The sequence below is a fragment of the Oryx dammah genome, unplaced genomic scaffold, assembly GCF_014754425.2.
Source record: "Oryx dammah isolate SB20612 unplaced genomic scaffold, SCBI_Odam_1.1 HiC_scaffold_29, whole genome shotgun sequence".
NCBI lineage: Eukaryota > Metazoa > Chordata > Mammalia > Artiodactyla > Bovidae > Oryx > Oryx dammah.
This window is the reverse complement of record NW_024070213.1, coordinates 38,543,254-38,562,743: the sequence shown is the minus strand read 5'-3', so window position 1 is coordinate 38,562,743 and position 19,490 is coordinate 38,543,254. Positions and strand designations below refer to the sequence as shown.

General features: G+C 38.1%; 1 protein-coding gene across 1 annotated transcript in view; it reads left to right on the top strand.

Moving 5' to 3' along the window:
• Positions 1-19,490, top strand: part of LOC120858008 (ovochymase-1-like) — a 94,463-nt gene that overhangs the window by 57,505 nt on the left and 17,468 nt on the right. The window contains exons 15-18 of the mRNA XM_040233909.1: positions 2,633-2,758; positions 4,354-4,489; positions 5,228-5,367; positions 16,101-16,226. Of these exons, the coding sequence (XP_040089843.1) occupies positions 2,633-2,758; positions 4,354-4,489; positions 5,228-5,367; positions 16,101-16,226 (528 nt within the window). The remainder of the gene's footprint in view (positions 1-2,632; positions 2,759-4,353; positions 4,490-5,227; positions 5,368-16,100; positions 16,227-19,490) is intronic.

Genomic DNA, 19,490 nt, shown 5'->3' with positions numbered 1-19,490 from the left:
ACGACTGAGCGACTGAACTGAACTGAATCATTAATGGGGATAATTTTTTTCCATTTATTAACTATCTGCATTTTCAAATTCCTTGTTACTACCATTATTTTTAAAGTTGAGTATTGATCTTATTATTGGTTTATAGGGGCTATATATATGTGTGTGTGTATGTGTGTATATAATTATATAAAACAATTTTTCCTTTGTCATAAATTATAAGTACTTATTTAAAAGGTTGTCATTTGCCTTTAAATTTTGTGTATTTGTATGTTGTTATAAATATTTTTAAAATTATTGATTTAAATATATTTCTATGTATTTTCATCTTTGATTTCTCATTGCTTTTGTTTTTAAAAATTTCCCAACTAAGGTCAGAAATTTTTAATTAAAAAAAGCTTAATCCTGCTGAAATACATTTTCTCATATGTTGTTAGTGTTGTGTTAATGTTAGTCGCTCAGTCATGTCTTACTCTTTGAGACCCCATGGACTGTAGCCCACCAGGCTCTTCTGTCCATGCACTTCTCTAGGCAAGAATACTGGAGTGAGTACCCATTCCTTTCTCCAGGGGATCTTTCTGACCCAGGGATCAAACCCAGGTCCCCCTCATTGCAGGCAAATTCTTCACTGCTGAGAGACCAGGGATCCCCTCTCATATGGTAAAATGATCTTATGACTGATTCCTGTTTTAGAAAAAATGATTACCTCTTTAATTTATAGCTATCTTTATCATATACTGGGGCTTCTCTCATAGCTTAGTTGGTAAAGAATCCGCCTGTGATGCAGGAGACCCCAGTTCAATTCCTGGGTTGGGAAGATCCACTGGAGAAGGGATAGGCTACCCACTCCGGTATTCTTGGGCTTCCCTTGTGACTCAGCTGGTAAAGAATCTGCCTGCAACGTGGGAGACCTGGGTTCGATCCCTAGGTTAGGAAGATCCCCTGGAGAAGGGAAAGGCTACCCACTCCAGTATTCTGGCCTGTAGAATTCCATGGACTATGCAGTCCATGGGGTCGCAAAGAGTTGGACATGACTGAGTAACTTTCACTTCACTTCACTTTATCATATACCAGGTTCTCAAATAGAAATAAATGATTTCTGGAAAAACTTGGCTTCCCTGGTGGCTCAAACAGTAAAGACTCTGCCTATAGTGCAGGAGCCTTGGGTTCGATCCCTGGATGGGGAAGATCCCCTGGAGAAGGGAATGGCAACCCATTTGAGTATTCTTGCCTGGAAAATTCCATGGACAGAGGAGCCTGGTGGGCTGTAGTCTGTGGGGTTGCAAAGAGTAGGACACGACTGAGTGACTAACACCTGGCTTTTTCATTGTTACCTACTGAAAACCATGCTTGACTTTGTTGTAGATTAACTGTGGAAACCCTATAATTTTTCAACCTAGCATTTCTTTGATTTGAAATTGTCAGCTTGAAACCTATAAAACTGTTCTGTCCTTCAGATGATAGCTAGCAGAACTGTAAGGCTATGAAAGAGATATTACCTCTTACTCAAGTTGGATAGTATCCTTGTATACTGCAAATGCTGTTTTTCCCTGTGGGAGCCAGCAACCGTTCAAGAGCTGGATTCATCTCTATTTGCTACAAATAAATATTGGCTCATTCTTCAAATAGTATTTCAGCATCATTTACTCTAATATATTATGACAACTAATGATTTTTTCTTCTTGTAAATAATCTTTTCCCTTCCTTACTCCCTACAAATATATGTGGAACACCTACTATGGGTCAAGGATTGACATTTCTTGGTTGTGGGCATCCAATAGTGAACAAAATGGACAAAAAATCCCTGCCCTTACCACCATATATTCTAGGGGGGAGAGGACACATAATATGATAAAATATATATTAGACAGAAGGACTAAGGGAAAATGAGGTGGTAAGAGAGAGAAAAAGCATATGGGATTGTAGATGCCATAGAATTGGGTGCAGAATAATCAGCTTTCTGAGCAGATGACATTTAAATAATTATTACAGAAAGACACTGAATTATTCTTAACAGTAGGTGAGTTTGATTCTAAGAAACTCATGGGTTCTTTCTATATCTTCTTAATCAGCCCTCTGAATCATTTTAGAATTATGGTTATAATTTTACATTCTCTTTTACTTAGGTTCTCAAAGTAAAGCAATCAAAAGAAGATTGGCTGTAGGGAGAGATGGTATAAGGAGGGAGGTGGGAGGGGAGCTCAGGATTGGGAACTCATGTACACCCGTGGCGGATTCATGCTGATGTGTGGCGAAACCAATACAGTATTGTAAAGTAAAATAAAGTAAAATTTAAAAAAAAGAAAAAGTTTCCATCATGGATTTCACAGTGATATATTTTTAATAAATAGGTTACTTTCCTAGGAGAGAAATGGCATATCAGCCTCATATTAAAGATAAAATAATGTGCTACCTACTGTCTTTCATGGGAACAATGGGACATAGCAGACTGTAACAAGTATTCAATTTTGGGATCTAGGTTCTGCTCCTGACTCCCCACCCCCTAGTCCGTGACTTTGGGGGAGTCATTTGAATTCTAGAATGCTGTTCCTCAATTTGCAGAGTGGAATTTAGTTGCCATGCCTAAACTAGAACCTTTTAAAAATGTTCTTCTTTTTTATCAAATTTGATTTTTTTAACCTAGGTAAATTATGTGGAAGAAGGCTTTATCCAATGGTTTTCATGAGCTCTGGACCACTGGTGAGGGTGACATTTCATTCCAGTGTGCAAGGTGCTTTTGGCATAAATTATATTGTCTTTAGAGTCCAAGGTATGTTCTAACTTATAAAGTTAAAACTAGCATTGAAACGTATATATTACCATATGTGAAATAGATAACCAGTGCAAGTTTGATGCATGAAGCAGGGCACCCAAAGCCAGTGCTCTAAGACAACCCAGAGGGATGGGATGGGGAGGGAGGTAGGAAGGGGATTTCAGGACAGGGGAACACAAGTACACCCATGGCTGATTCATGTCAATGTATGGCAGAAACCCCCACAATATTGTGAGGTAATTAGCCTTCAATTAAAATAAATAAATTAAATTTTAAAAAACTTAGTGTTTTTCTTTTTAGGGATATTTCAAAACTTATGCACTGTTTTGTAAGCAAAGTTATGTTTCTGTGGGGAATGAGTTTATGTTTGAAGGGAAAATCTTTTTAAATGATCTGATTTTGGTCTGATCCAAGAGAAAAACTCCTTAGTGAATAACTTGACTGACTTGTACATCATTCAGAATTGTGACTCATGGACATGGTGATACAATATATTAACTGCAAAGCAATATTAATATTTTCATCATGATTGTGGTTTTATACCACAGTTAGCCTTTCCTGCAACCATTATCCTTGTGGATTGAAGATTTGGGTTCTAAATCTTAGCTGGGTGATTAGCTCCAGACAATTCTTTATCTCTATAGGAGTTTCCTTTATAGTGATATTGTAAAAAATGAAAGGTTAGAATGAGTTTTGAGGACAAGCTAAATAAATAGTAGAGGCTGATATTATAAATGTAAACTGTATGCAATTCAGAGTTATTACATTTTCAGACATGTAGTTAATGAGATTTTTGACTCTTGATGAGCATAGGTAACCAAAAACTAGTTTCTCTCCTTGGCACTGAAAAGCATTGCAGAGATATACCTGGAAAAAAGTTAAGTGAGAAATAAAAAGAAAAGCATGTATATCATATGAAATTTGTTTTCCTAAAGAACTATAGTATAAATACTGCTTTAACAAATATCATATATCATTTGTATGTGGAATCTAAAATATGATACAAATGAACTTATAAAACAGAAACAGACTGACAGACATGAAAAAACAAACACGGTCACCAAAGGGGAGATGGGGTGGGGGAGGGGAAAGTTAGGAGTTTGGGATTAGCAGATACAAACTATTATATGTAAAACAGATAAATAGCAAGACCCTACTGTATTGCACAGGGAACTGTATTCAGTATCCTGTGAAAAACCATAATGGGGAAAAAATGTATATATATGTATAACTGAATCACTTTCTGTATACCAGCCACTAACACAGCATTGTAAATCAACTATAGTTGAATTAAAAATTTTTAAAAAGAATATGGCTTTTAAATGGACTTATGTAGGGAACCTACATCATCTATAGTTATTCCTCTTTATCTTCCATAGACCCTAAGCTGTGCCAAATATAATTTGAGAGAGGTGCTGGTTTTCCGTAACCTTTGAATATTTCAGATAGAAAATTTTTTAGTGAAACTAACCACCTCCTGTTAACTTTTTCTAAAACAGGGACGAAAATTGACAGCTCTGATCTGAAAAGGCATATAACAAGCCTCTTAAAAATTAGTTTTACCTCATTTTTTTTTCCTTCTTTATTTCTAGGTCCAAAGGGCAGTAAAAGCACCCAGTCTCTTCAGAGTTCAAAGCAAGAGCATGTGGCCACTTGTGAGGATGGTATTCTGACCAAACCAGCAGGGATCATACAATTCCCAAGATATTTTCACAGAACCATTAAGAGGTGAGGAAGGAATTTTTATTACAATGAAAGTTTTTGAATGATCACTTGACAAGCAGCAACATTTGTTATCTGTTTAAGGAATTATTTTCCACCTGCTTTCCTGAAAGAATGGACTTTGAGACAATAACTGATTTGTATACAGAACCTGAATGTGAGATTACCCCTGCTGATAAGCTGTACTTTCCCAACAAAAGAGATCACTTGTTAGGTAAAGTGAAAAGCTGAATCTCTATCAAAGAGCTTTGGAGATTGAAATAATGTATATAAAACCTTCTGGCACATAGTAGTACTCAATAAGTGGTTCATATAATATGCCACAGTAAAAAGAGAACTTTCCCTAAATTAAACATTAGAAAAACTTAACGTGAGAAACAAAAAGTGGAGATTCATATAGTCTCAATCCTAAGTAAATGTGTATGATTTGGGGAAGTTTAGGGCAAATTGACACAGGAATGTTTCAGTAACTCTTATGGATTGCCAATTAGAATTTAGAATAATACAGGTGCTTGACCAGCCATTCACATAATGGGTGTACTTGGTTAAAACTTTTGACAAATTCAAAAGTATTAGAGAATATTTTTACTGTTATAATTTAAAATTTTCTTTCACCTAAGCCCAAAAGAAGTAGGTATGGTCAATAACAGTGACTCACCGAGTGATGCATTAAATTCTGAACAAAGTAAATAACAACATATACTACTGAGAAATAATTTCTAACTTTCTTTTGTTGTGCTGCAGCTGCCACTGGAGATTACTAGCCCCTATAAATCATATCATTCGCCTTGATATTATCAACTTCCAGAAGCAACCAATGCCCTTGGCCTGTCAGGGTCACCTGTGGGTTTATGAAGGGTTTGGATCAGGCAAAAAATTAATAGGTAACCATTTTCCCATGAAGAACTATGCTATTGATTTTATTTTGTAAAATATTCTTAGATCATTTTATATTCAGTGTGTTAATTACAGATGACATAAATTAGTCTCTTCTTAAATGTGATATTGAAATAGCCTGTTGCTGTTACTAGTTTTTTACATTTGTAATTGAAATTAACCTAATACTCTGATTAAGTTAAAAACAAAACCCAACTATGTGCTGTTTACTTGAATCATACATAGATGAAACTTGGCCAGAAATACTAAAAATAAAGGATGAATAAACAGTCTCAGACAAATGCAGCACAAGAAAACTGAGAGTATAATATTAATCAGGCAAAATGATATTCACAGTCAGTCAGTCAGTCAGTTCAGTTGCTCAGTCGTGTCTGACTCTTTGCGACCCCATGAATCGCAGCACGCCAGGCCTCCTTGTCCATCACCAACTCCCGGAGTTCACTCAGACTCACGTCCATCGAGTCTGTGATAAATGGCCTTATTAATTAGATAGTAGTCAAAAACCTGATTACAGTGACTTAAATTTATTATTGTGAAAGAATGAGAAATGCTGAGGCACGCAGATGCACCACCAACTCAACAGTTCAACTCTGTGAAGACTGGAATTATGGCAGTTCTCTTGGCCTTTTCCTAGCGGTTCCATAATGGCTATTTCACTTGTGGCCATTACAATGGGGAGAAAAGAAGAAAGCGCCCAGGGAAAGGTTATCACCATGGAGAAAGCAAATATGTCTCCAGGAATCCTGTAGCATATTTCAGTCACTTTGGCCAGATTTTTCACATGGCCACACCTAACGGAGAGCGAGATGACTAGAGAAAAGGGAAATGGAAACAAAGTTTGGGCTGGCTGACCAAAGTTGCTCAGTTAGTTAGGATATAGCAGCCTAGAGTTCTGAAATCTGATGATCCTGGGTCCAGTAGACTACAGTTCTACCACCTAGTAATTCAGTGACTTTGGGAATGTTCCCAAAGCTTTCTCAATTAGTCACTGTCCTCACTGGTAATGTGATAACTACCTGTAACTTTTCATGTGATTTATGTGAAAAGACACAGTATCTCTAGCACATATGTACATGAGTATTACAAATTCCCAATGTGCCTAAGTCAGAGATATAGATGCCTAATGTAACAAGGTGACTCCCAGAGAGAGGATGTATAGCATTTTGCTGGCCTTTGTCTCTCTAGGAAGGTCCCAGATGTCAGTGTCCCTCTCCACGTTGATCAACTACTGCCGGAGTCGATCAAACAACCAGTTGCTAAACCACTGTTCTTTTATTCTTTAGGCTTACATTAACATCCCAGAAATAGGTGCATTGACAATCTTTGTGTTTCTACTTAAGGGAATATTAGTAAACATGGAGCTTTTACATAACATCAGAAGGGCATAGCTTTCTGTGGAGAGAGTGCAGCATCTAGGCTAGTATCTTTGGAAATTATCTCCGCTTCTTGCTTTCTTGCCTTACAGAATACCTGTAACTTGTACTGCTTCATGAGGTTACTTTGATAATTAAATGACAGAATGCATGTTAATCCATATAAAAGAAACCAAGCACCTGCAGTGTTTGAATTAGAATTACATCTCTAAATTTGTATTTTAAGATTGTGCTGCTTAGAAGAAAAGATTAGGCTATTATTTCCCTATTGTCCCTCAATGGAGTGTTGGAGAACTCAAGGTTTGAAAGAACAAAGAAATACAGAAAAAGGAAAAAGTACATTAGCTATGTCAGTTATAATTTATAATATTGATGAACTGTATCTCTGTTGTTCTTATAATTTGTTCTTCATTTAGAATTCATTCATAAAATATATGTATTATTTCCTATCTTCTTCCACAAAAAGTTTTTTAACTGTATTTCAATTTTTGCAAATAAGGCAGCCTCTAGTGGTTAACTCAAGTTTTGAGGTCAATAGGTTATTGAATGAACATTTTAAACATAGTCAACAATGCTATATCCCCAGAATGCATAAATAGTTTAATTGTATTATCTAAAAGCCAGGTCAAATTAGGAAACATAAATATAATTCAATGATAAAATAATCATATCCATAAAACCATCCAAATAAAAATTAGTTAAAAGTTATAATGTAAAAATCACTTTGGTTATAATTAGTCACATAAGCCATGTGACTAGGAATAACATTGAAATGTGAGTTTTATTGCACAAATATGAAATTTACACATGCATGCACATGTGCACACACACACATATCTGAATAGAGAAAAGTACCATCTTCTAAAACTGGAAGACGAAATTAACATTAATCCACCCCAAGTTAATTTAAAAAATATAGCAAAATCCCAGTGGTAATTGTCTTTGGAGAGCAAGGAGGAAATTGATAGTAACTCTAGAGTTTATCCTTAACTAGAACTAGCTGAAAATGTTTTTGGGGAAAAAATGACCAGATGATGAGGTGAATTATCAATATAAAAACATACTTTGAGGTAACCATAATTAAAACAGAGTAGTACTGATACAAAAGAGACACACATGAGTAGACCAGAAGGGGCCCAAGAAACGATAAGGCATTTAAATGTGATAAATTTTGCATTGCAGATCAGGGAGGGAAATATAAATTATATTCTCCATCACCTCATAGAACAGTTGAATAAAGAGCTAAGCATTTTTCTTAAGGCATTAAAAGTTTATAAAATAAGCAGTTATCTTAGTTATGGATGAAGAAGGATTCTAATGTTAAAGCAATTGAAGACAACAGGAAATTATCAATAAATTCCTATATAACTAAAAACTTCCTTCAACAGAAGCGAAATAAAAAGTAACAAACCGAGGATTTTCAACAACTCTGAGAAAGGTTTAAGGTAATTAATATAGGGGATGTGTATAAATCAGTATTAGAAAAGCCCAAATATGTAAAAAAATTAATAACAGCCCAAATATGTTTGATTTAGCATTGAAAAAATGTCAGGTTAAAACCAGAGTTCCCAAAGCTTTTGAGTCTTTTGTTCATTTTCCTAAAGAATTGTGAACTATTGACCCAAGTGATTTTGAAAAGGCAAAAGCACTGGACTAACTCTCAATCTCTTTTGATCATAAGGAAAGTTAATGAATATTTATATATCAGTTACTATACAATCTAAATTAAATCTCTCTTTATTTTGTTTCTGTCACAATGAAGTTAATCCTCTGGCCATCCATTTACTAAGAAGGGCAGTTTTCTTATAATAGTGAAAAGCTTAATAGTTCTAGAATTGTTGACTTGAAACTATGTGTGCATAGCAAACTGCCTTTGTTAGAATGTTTGTTTCAGAGAATACTATGTATGGTCAGTTAAACTTAGAGATGGTTTGTCACAGGAAACACACTTGAATCATCAGCCCTATAATAATTAACAGTGATTCAACAATTATAAAGCACAGATGCATTCTTTTAGAATCAAGAGGATCCCTAATATAAAACAATTTAAAAAAGTACAATAAATAATACTTTAACCAACTGATTTTAAAATACAATTCAGAATTACTATTTTCCTAGGGTGGTTCCATGGTAAAAAATCCACCTGCCAAGCAGGAGATGTGGATTCGATCCCTGGAGTCAGGAAGATCCCCTGGAGAAGGAAATGGCAACTCACTCCAGTATTCTTGCCTGGGAAATCCCATGGACAGAGGAGCCTGGTGGGCTACAGTCCATGGGGTCACAAAGAATCGAGCACGACTGAGTGACTAAGCAGCAGCAGCAGCACAATAATACAAAAATGGGCAAGTGATCTGAATGAGCAATTAATAGACAAATACATGTGAGAAAAAATAGCCTCTTTAAAGCATAGATGAAAAAAATTTACCTACTTAACTGACAAAAATATTTGAATGATTATACTTAGTAAATAAAATGCAGTGTAACAGACATTTTCATGTTGTTGTTTAGGTATAATACATAGTTTCTTTCTGGAGCAAGATAGAGAAATGTTTTTCAAAAGTGATAAATCTATAACTTTCATTCAGTGTTTCTATTTTTATCCATACTTTTAAGAAATATACTTTACATTTATGTACAAGATATTCGTTCAGCTAGTGTTATTTATGATAATGCCCCCCCCAAAAGGATCAAAATAGGAAATTGGTTAAGAAAAGTATAGCAAATCCATAGGATAAAATGTTATACCACCACTAAATGAAATATTTTCACCTAACTTTTTTAGAAGACAGGAAAATCCTACTGTGATATTAAGAGAGAAGCTGCTGCCGCTGCTAAGTCGCTTCAGTCGTGTCCGACTCTGTGCAACCCCATAGACGGCAGCCCACCAGGCTCCCCCGTCCCTGGGATTCTCCAGGCAATAATACTGGAGTGGGTTGCCATTTCCTTCTCCAATGCATGAAAGTGAAAAGTGAAAGTGAAGCCGCTCAGTCCTGTCCGACTCCTAGTGACCCCATGGACTGCAGCCTACCAGGCTCCTCCGTCCATGGGATTTTCCAGGCAAGAGTACTGGAGTGGGTTGCCATTGCCTTCATGAAAAAAATTACATAGTATATTTTATTTAAAAAAAAAAAAGTATAACTAAAGGTCTAATAGAAACCATTAGGTGTCATTTTCAAGGCTGTCCCTGAGTCCTTGAGGAAGTCAGTCCAGGTGTTTTATCAGGTTTCTTTTGTTTTTGGGCCTGCGCACTCAAGGACAAAAAGGAACTGAGGTTCCTGGGCCAAGGGCATGCAGAAAAAAACATCCTTTGGGCTTCCCTGATAGCTCAGTTGGTAAAGAATCCACCTGCAATGCAGGAGACCCCAGTTTGATTCCTGGGTTGGGAAGATCCCCTGGAGAAGGGAAAGGCTACCCACTCCAGTGTTCTGGCTTGGAGAATTCCATGGACTGTGTAGTTCATGAGGTTGCAAAGAGTAGAACTTGACTGAGTGACTTTCACTTTCACTTAAATCTAACACAGTAAACCAATTGGCTTCCCCTGGGATTTGAGTTAGGATAGTATTAAGGATTAGGCACAATAGGATAAATGGGTCCAATAGCTTCATTAATAGCCCTTAGGTCCTGTACGAATCGATAGTCTCCAACAGGTTTAAGAATAGGTAACACCAGAGTATAATATGGTGACTGACAAGGTACCAGTAATAAACCATATGAATCATACTTCTTCACTGTAGGAGAAATTCCTCTCTAGGCTTCTAGCTTTAGGGGATATTGTTTTTTACAGGCATATTCTCATCCAGGTCTTAGCCTGATAACTACTGGTCAAATGTCTTTGTCTAAGCCCGAAACCTCAATGTTCCAAACTTCGGGGTTTACTAGGGCTTCTATCTCAGTTGTAGATTCAGTCTGTTCATTTTCATTCTCTGTTAAAATCATTTGGTGATGAATAAGTTTTCCTTAAGGGCTTCCCTGATGACTCAGCAGGTAAAGAATCTGCCTGCAGTGCAGGATACACAGGACATGCAGTTTCCATTCCTGGGTCAGGAAGATCCCCTGGAGGAGGAAATGGCAACCCACTCCAGTGCCTGAAAATTCCCGTGGACAGAGTAGCCTGGTGGGCTACAATCCAAAGGGTTGCAAAGAGTCAGACATGACTGAGCGACTAAGCACAATGTGACACAAGGTTTCGTTGTTCCCTTTAGGAACAGAGTGGCCTCTAACTAGTTTAATAAATCTCTTCCCATTAAAGGGACAATCAGGCACAAACAAAAAGGAAGGTAAAAGTAGTTGACTGTTAATGTTACACATAAATTGTTCTAGGAAAGTGTTCCCTTGTCTTTTTCCTGATATTCCCATTACATATTCTTTATGATTGTTAAGATTTCCAATCCTTTAGGTTAAGACTGAGAAGGTTATACTAGTGTCTATTATAAGAAATTCTATCAAGTTGCCTGCTACTTCAATGACTACCCCAGGCTCAGCATTAATTATATAGATGAGATCTCTAGGCAGAGCCTCTTCTGGCCTCAGGCCCCTCTGTCTTCCGATTGTGAAGCCTAATGGCCCCCATCACTCACTGGCAACTGAGGTATCCCTCTGCCCATGCACTGACTGTTGGCAAAGGGTACATTGATCACAATCTTTCCTCCAGTGTCTCTTCTGACCACACAGGGCACAGTGAATTTATTTGGGTACCCATGGGCCTTATGGTCCACCATGGTCAGATTGGCCCAAAAAACCTGACCCTCTCCTTTGGTGGTCCCTGTGTGGACAAATCCTTTGTAATCATTTGAGCCTTTTGTTTGTCTCTCTGCAGGCATTCAGCCTTTTGGGCCACATTCCTATAATGAAAACTGAATAAGCCAATTGGAGTAAATTATTCATAGGGGTTTGAGGACCAGCAGTTATCTTTTGAATTTTGTGCCTGATGTCTGGGGTAGACTGAGCTTTGAAATACACAGCCAAAAGGACTGTCCCTCGGGGGAAGGGGATCCTCATTTGTATACTTTCTAAAAGTTTCCTCTAATCTCTCTTGAAAAACTGCAGGGTTTTCATTTGGTCCCTGTTGGACTTCTTTTACTTTCTCATAATAAACAGATTTTACCATTCATGTCTTCTATCAAACAGTTAATCATACTGTCCTGTCTGTCCCTGTCAGTAGGATTCATCTGGTGATTCTACTGTGGGTCAGCATCAGGGACAGTGTCATTCCCCACTTGAAAAACTGCATGTCCTGGTTGGACCCTAGTTGCCATTTGGTCAGCACTGTCCCTGGCTGCTAGTATTATACTCTGGTTTTCCCCTGGGATGCAGCAATGGGATAGTAAAAATCTGCAAATCTCCCCAGGTGAGATCAAAAGTTCTCATGAACCTGGTAAACTCCTTAGTGAAAATTTCAGGGTCCTCAGAAAAACTTCCCAATTTATCCCCGACCAGACTTAGATCAGACATTTTGAAAAGGGCCCATGGACTGTTACTGTTCCTTGACTCTCATCGGGAACTTTGCTCAGAGGCAAGATTGTAGGGGCAGGTGGCTGGTAATTTAGGCCACTATGGGTGCTAGCTGGGCTGAGATTGTGTTCCTTGGGTAGCTTGAGGAACAGAGGAGTTCTGGAATATGGTGGTGGCCTCTCCTCACATTTGCATACACTTTCCTCTGGGATTTTAGCCTCTCTCTCAGATCTGAGAGCCTCTGTTGGCACAAGAGCTCCTCCAGGAGGGTGTGGAACAACTCCCACTGGGCTGGCAGCTACTGCAGGAGCAACAGGTTCTTTCTATGGGGGGTCTGATCTTCGCATGGCCCTGTATACTGGGTCAGCTAAACTGTCTTCTGATTGCTTCCTTAAATTAGCCTTCTGGGTTACACGGATCCCTTCTAGTTACAGTTCCCAAATACAAGGTCATAAAAACTTGAACATGTGGTATTTCACTGCATTTTGATTCCCTTCAACAGTGTAAATCTAGTTGCAGTATAGTATTATAATTTAGAGACCTGTTCAGTGCTCACTTTTCTTGGCTCTCTAAATTATATTGCAGCCAAACCTGGTTACATAGCCTGAGAAGTTTTTTCTTTTTCAAATCTTGTTCAATTTTTTTCCAGTCCTGGAGTACATGTCCCAGAGTGGTATCAACTGGGATTCATTCAATTTGACCCATCTTAGACCCAAACCTGAGGAGAGATCTCTGCTTCCTAGGCTATCCAAAAGTTTTGTTCTTGTGCAATTTGATCAAGATTTGCAGTTATGATTTTAGATGGTATCCCTTCCAAAGCAGTCTCCCGGCCAGATGTTAGTGCCCAAGAAATTGCCACAAAGGAATAGTACAGAAGATGTCCCCAATGGTGCTGATGACGATCTGGAACTTGTCTGGCTGCAAGTCAGAAATAAAAGGGTTAACATTTGCAAGGGCCTGGAGGGAGGAAAAGACTGACATCAGGGCCTGGTAGGTCCTCAACTAGGCACTCCTAGTAATTAAGGAAAAGTACTTTGAGTCTTGTAAGCTGGTTCCCTGCCAGATTGAGAGAGAAGAGTGAATTTTTACACCTCGGTGATCATACAGGTCTTTTGGAGTTAAAAGATATGGAACAGATAGAGAGCACAGAAGGAAAACCTCAGGGTGAAAGAGAAGACTAGAGATTGCTAAATCCTGCAACATCATATAGCGACTGGATATGTACAAGCACAGCCATTCCACTGCCATGGTATGTATCAATGTAGCCAGGACTTAAACCTGGTCAAAGCAACCCAGACAGTGAAATTCCTTCTTTTTCACATACCATTTCCCTTCTCTCCTGTACCAGCAATAAGATTCTTTCTGTATTTCCATATTACCTTTCCATGGCAACCCATACTGATTGCCATCATTTCTCCAGTTCTTTAAACACCCATATCATTGTTCCCCTGGCTTGTATCTCAGAATCCAATCAGAGCCGTAAAGCTCTGAGGGTTGATTGGCCTGACTGAAATGGGTTGTCATCAGTGGAGTGTCCTCCCCAGAACTTCTGACCTGTGGCACCCGTGGCCCGACTAGGACCCGACCCCAGACCTTCTTATCTTACTACAGTCCTGCTCTGGTCACCAGCTGAAACCACTGGGTGTTGTTTCCAGGGCTCTGAAGAGCTCCAGCACCACAGTCCTTTATGTCTCGGCCCAGAAATTAGTTCAGTGAGAGGCAAAGTGATTGATAGGAAGTGATTTATTAGACTAGGACATTTGTAAAGTTCACAAGTGGGAAGACAAGCATTGTGCTGCTCGAGTACTCAATGGGTTACATTTTTGTAATCAGAGAAAGAGTGAGGGGAGGAAGATCTTGAGTTGAAAGAAAGTAGAACTTCCATCATCAGCTTCCTGCCCCAGGTAGGGCAGGGAAGTTTACTTCGACTGTCAGAGCACTTGGAAAAATATTTTTAAGTCTCAGTACAATGAGGGCCTTTCATTGTGAAAAGTCATCTTTCCATAAATGATTATTTTTTTGTGTGCACAGAGCCTGTTTTGGTGGTCATTAATTTAATGACATCACTGGGCAGTTTGTAGGGCTTATTTTCTACTGTTGTTCTTTTGTTTGGGGGGCATTGTGCAAAGAACATGTCGAGGCCAAAGAACATGTTTGGGGGTTACTAACTCACTGGCCTTACTGAGCAGGATGTAGGGTTCATGCTGCCATTGTTTTGTTGTTTGTGGGCACGTGCTCTGTTTCTGTTGTATCGTTTTGTTGCTAAGTAAGTTAGCCGTGACCCATTTAGACAGCATATTAAAAAGCAGAGACATTACATTGCTAATAAAGGTCCATCTAGTCAAGGCTATGATCTTTCCAGTAGTCATGTATGGATATGAGATTTGGACCATAAAAAAAGCTGAGCACAGAAGAACTGATGCTTTTGAACTGTGGTGTTTGTGAAGACTCTTGAGAGTTCCTTGGACTGCAAGGAGATCAAACCAGTCAATCGTAAAGGAAATCATTTCTGAATATTCATTGGAAGGACTGATGTTGAAACTGAAATTCCAATACTTTGGCCACCTGATGTGAAGAACTGGTTCATTTGAAAAGACCCTGATGCTGGGAAAGATTGAAGGCAGGAGGAGAAGGGGATGAGAGGATGAGATGGTTGGATGGGATCACCGACTCGATGGCCATGAGTTTGAGCGAGCCCCGGGAATTGGTGATGGACAGGGAAGCCTGGTGGGCTGCAGTCCATGGAGTCACAAAGAGTCAGACATGACTGAGCAACTGAACTGAACTGAAGTTAGCTTGATTTTATCATTAAGTAAGCCAATCTGACTTTGATGTTAAGTGACTTGTTTTGCTTTATGAGTCAAGCAAGCCCATGTTGTTTCAGAATTTTCCTATTACTTTCTTGAGTGATCATTAGTCTTATTGTGGTCTCCCAAAGCCCCCTATAGTTCCCACTCTATGTACAGTTCCCTAATGGGGAACTCACTATTGTGCTCGCTATTTGATCATCCCATTCTGTCCCTATCATAGGGAGAAATACACCAATATGTTCAAGTGGATATTTCTGGACTGCAAGGTTATAAGTAATTATTTTTTAAATTGTCCAGATTTTCTCTAGTGAAGGATTAAACATTCTGATCATAAAGAAAACTATAAAAATCAGAAGATAAAAGAAAAACATTATATTCTATAAGTTGAACTAGATTCATAGGGTAACAGTTACAGAGAACTTTATAACAGCAGTCTGGCTCACAAGAGAGAGAACCATGGGTAAAGATCAGTCTCCATCGTCTTCCGAAGGATGCTTTTAGAAATCCAAGGGCAATGGGAGGTTGAGTGAAACCATTACTCATTAGCCCTAGGATTCTGACTCACAGGAGACCTCTAAGAAATGTTGCCTAAAAAATCTCATTTAGACCAGCTAGCAGTTTTGACTTTTATGCCAATTGCTGTACCTTGCCTCTTATTCATTTGGTTGTGCTGTGGATAAATGAAAGTTGTATGTAACAAAAGCTGAAATATACTCTTTTATGTATGGTTATTTCAATCTTGTGACAAAATATCTTTTAGTTCCCTGATGACCTAGCCAGACCATGTTACCTTCTTTTATATTATATAGCTTTAAGTATTTCAGACATTATGAGAACGGGGTACAATGTCCTAGTTGGTTTGGAACCACTTTCTTAGAACTGCTTACAGTCACAAATCTAGAACATATCTATTCTAGTTGGGTTTTGTTTTGCTTAATTTCCCATTATTGTTGGTAGTAGATAAACTATAAATTTGTATTAAAAATAGGATTTTTTCCTTTTACTTTGCTCAATAACTTTTACCCTGATGAATGCTAAGAATGTTGTTTTGCAGGGGGTGGGGTTGTTTTGTTGTTTTTTGGCTAGGAAATCTATGTGAAGGAGATTCACCTTCATTAAAGTCTCATGGTCCTCTTATGATGTTGATTTTCACATACAATACAAGTTTGGCCATGGAAGAATTTTCTGTGAGATATTCTTTTCATATGTCTGGTAAGTCTGTTACTTTGTTCATATTTATATCTGTATGTTTTTGCTTTATTGTGCTTTATTAGAAAATATGTGTCATAAAATAATTTGTTCTTCATTTCATTTGTAAGCTTTAGAAGAGAAGAAAAAGATAGTATTTAAGGTTGTAACTTCTATAATCTGTGGGGGCATCAAAGTAAACCTTCATAAAGCATAAGATTTATCAAGTTTTTCAGTTTTATTATAGTACCTAATAATTCTGTCTAGTTTTCTGTATATTTGGAATATTATATCAATACAGTAGGAATTTTTCATCCCTAGCCTATAAGTTTCAAGTAATTTTTCTATATTGAAATTGGTTTCCTTAATATACTAATATCAAGAGTAATTGATTCTTTTTTTAAAACTTGTTTGGTGGATAGTTCATATATATTAGATATAACCAGATTATTGACAAATATGCTTTGCCCAGCATTCCTATAGTTTTGGTGAAAGCACTGATAGCATTATGAAAATTGAGAACTATTGCAAATTATGAAATTGGGTGTTATGGAGAAAACATTTGCAATCATGCTTAATTCTGAATTAAGCATTAGAGTTGCTCTAGTCCTTAAGATTTATCAATTCATACTCATTAAAAATGTTAATTGAAATATAATTAGAGAGTTATTTCTACAAAAAATTTTTACTTTCTTAGTCTGGTAATGTGAGAAATGTTGGATGGAGAAAATGAAGATTTGCATCAAGTTCAAATTATATAAGTGAAAGTTGTACCATAAGGGGCTAGCGTAAACAGAATCAAATTTCCCATTTAAGCATTTAATTATTCAGATTATCAGCAAATGGTTTTAAACTTATGCTAGGCCATGTTTAAAGCACTGAGGATTCAGTGATGAGCAAGACTGTCCCTACCCTAGAAGAGCTGACAGTCTAGTTGGAAGATAGTCTTTGTAAACAGAGAAGGACAGAGAGTGTTGCTTACCACCCAGTTCTACCAGGATTAAGCCACTGCAGTAGCTGATGGACAGTGCACTCTGTGCTTCAGAGAGAGGAAATTAAAGTGATAACAGGATGCTCTGTGCTTTGAACAAGCAGGCCCCTTACATAGCTAGATGTGTATTTCAGGAAGAATTTTAGTGAACCCAAATTTCATATTTTCATGTAAAAGCACTAAAATCATTAGCTTGAGATCTCTGTTCCTTGTGACTAGCAGTAATCTTCTTTCAAGACATGTGCTTGATTGTCCATACTCCCTAGCCAAAATGACACTTAGACTGGCTTCTCCCCCCTACCTCTATGGAACAGCTTGTTCAGAGCTACTGAGCAGTTGTCTCATGGGTATAGTCCTCAGTAAGACCCTAAGTGAAACAAAACTCACAGCTCTCATGTTTTGCATTTTTGTTTCAGTCAACTAATCAAATAATCTCAGAAAAATATAGAGTGAGAAAATGACTATATTAAGATTTATCAGAGGGGTCTTATTCAGTTTGGTAAAGGATGGGCATAGAATTCTGGGAAATCTTTGTTCTGTTATAGCAAAACACCTTCAAACATATTTCTAGTCACCCTCACATTTTACCCTTTCACTTTTTCTTGAATCCATTCCTATAAGGCTTGCTTTCTTACCCTTCCCCAGATGGTGTTCTTGCCAAAGATACCAGTGACCCCCACAAGTTCAGATCTGACAGTTACTTCTCGGTCATAACAGCTGCATTTGGCATGGATGACCTCTTCTTCCTTCTAGAATTTCATTTGTCATGGCCTCCAGGAAACCACTGTTACTTGACTCTCTTCTTTCTTCACTGGTCTCCTTAGAGTCTTTTGGCTGGTCGCTCCTCATATTTCCTACCATTAAAAGTTGAGGTGTGCTGGGACCTGGTCCTTGACTTTGTTTTCTTCTTTACCTATACTCACTCTTAAGTAATCTCACCCAATACCTTCTTTGCACAGACAACACTCAAAGTATATCTCCAGCTTCTAATTTGAACTCTAGGACTATATATCCAACTGCCTCCCTCTTCATTTGGGTATCTAATAAGCATCTCAAATTTAACATGACCGAAATGCAACTCTTGATTTCCTACCTCTGTTTCCAAATTCTTCCCCCAGCGGTCTTCCCCACCTCAGTAGATGGGAACTGCAGTTTACTAATTAAGTGTTCAAGCTGTTATATTGTTCATCCTTGACTTTCCTTCTCACATCTGTCATCAGATTTAGAGTTCATCTGTGGACCTGCAGCAAAATTAATCTAGAAACCAACTACCTCTCAACAATTCCACCATAACATTCTGATACAAGCCTTTGCTTAGTCTGTTTTACCCTTAACAGCCAGAATGATCATTTTTTAAATATTTAAAAATTTTGTTTAATTTTTTGACTGTGCTGGGTCTTCTTTGATGTGTGGACTTTTCTCTGGTTGTGACAAGTAGGGGCTACTCTCTGTCTGTAGTGTGTGGGCTTCTCACTGCGGTGGCTTCTATTTTTGCAGAGCACAGACTCTAGGCAAGGGGTCTTCAGTAGTTGCGGTATCTGGGCTAAGTAATTGAAGCTCTGGGGCTCTAGAGCACAGTAGTTGTGGCACACAGGCTTAGTTGCTCCTCAGCATGTGGGATCTTCCCAGACCAGGGACCTGTCTCCTGCATTGGCAGCCGGATCCTTTACCACTAAGCCACCAGGGAGGCTCCAAAGTAATCATATTAAAATGAATAATTCACATCATGTTATTCCTCTGCTTAAAACCTTTCAATGTTTTCCCAGCTCACTCTTAGTTGGCCTTACAGTGACCTATGAGATTCTGTATGATCTGGCTCTTGGCTACCTCCTTGACTACCTCTCCGATCATTTACCCCAGCCACACCAGCCTTTCTGCTGTTGCTCAGCCATACCAAGCATGCCCCCCTGCTGTTCTCTCCAAATCATACAACCATGCCTACAAATAGATGGTGCTCAATAATTGCTTGAATAAAGGAAATGACATCCTAGCTGGGGTAGATTAGTGAGTAGACAGTAAGATAGTAGCTCCTTACCTAATAAATGAGTAAGAAATACATCTGTCTTGCTTATGAAAATCCCTTTGGCTGAGAGCTAAAGAATGAGTAGGAGTCAGCGAAGCAGACTTCATACACGTATTCAATTTCTGTTTTCAGATAAACATAAACAACCTTTAGCGCAGACATTTTTCCAACAACAGCAGAAATGTTATAGGTTCACCCTGTATGTGAAGTTTGTTAAAAATCTGACTCATTCGGCTTTCCGTGGTGGCTTAGTGATAAAGAATTTGCCTGCCAA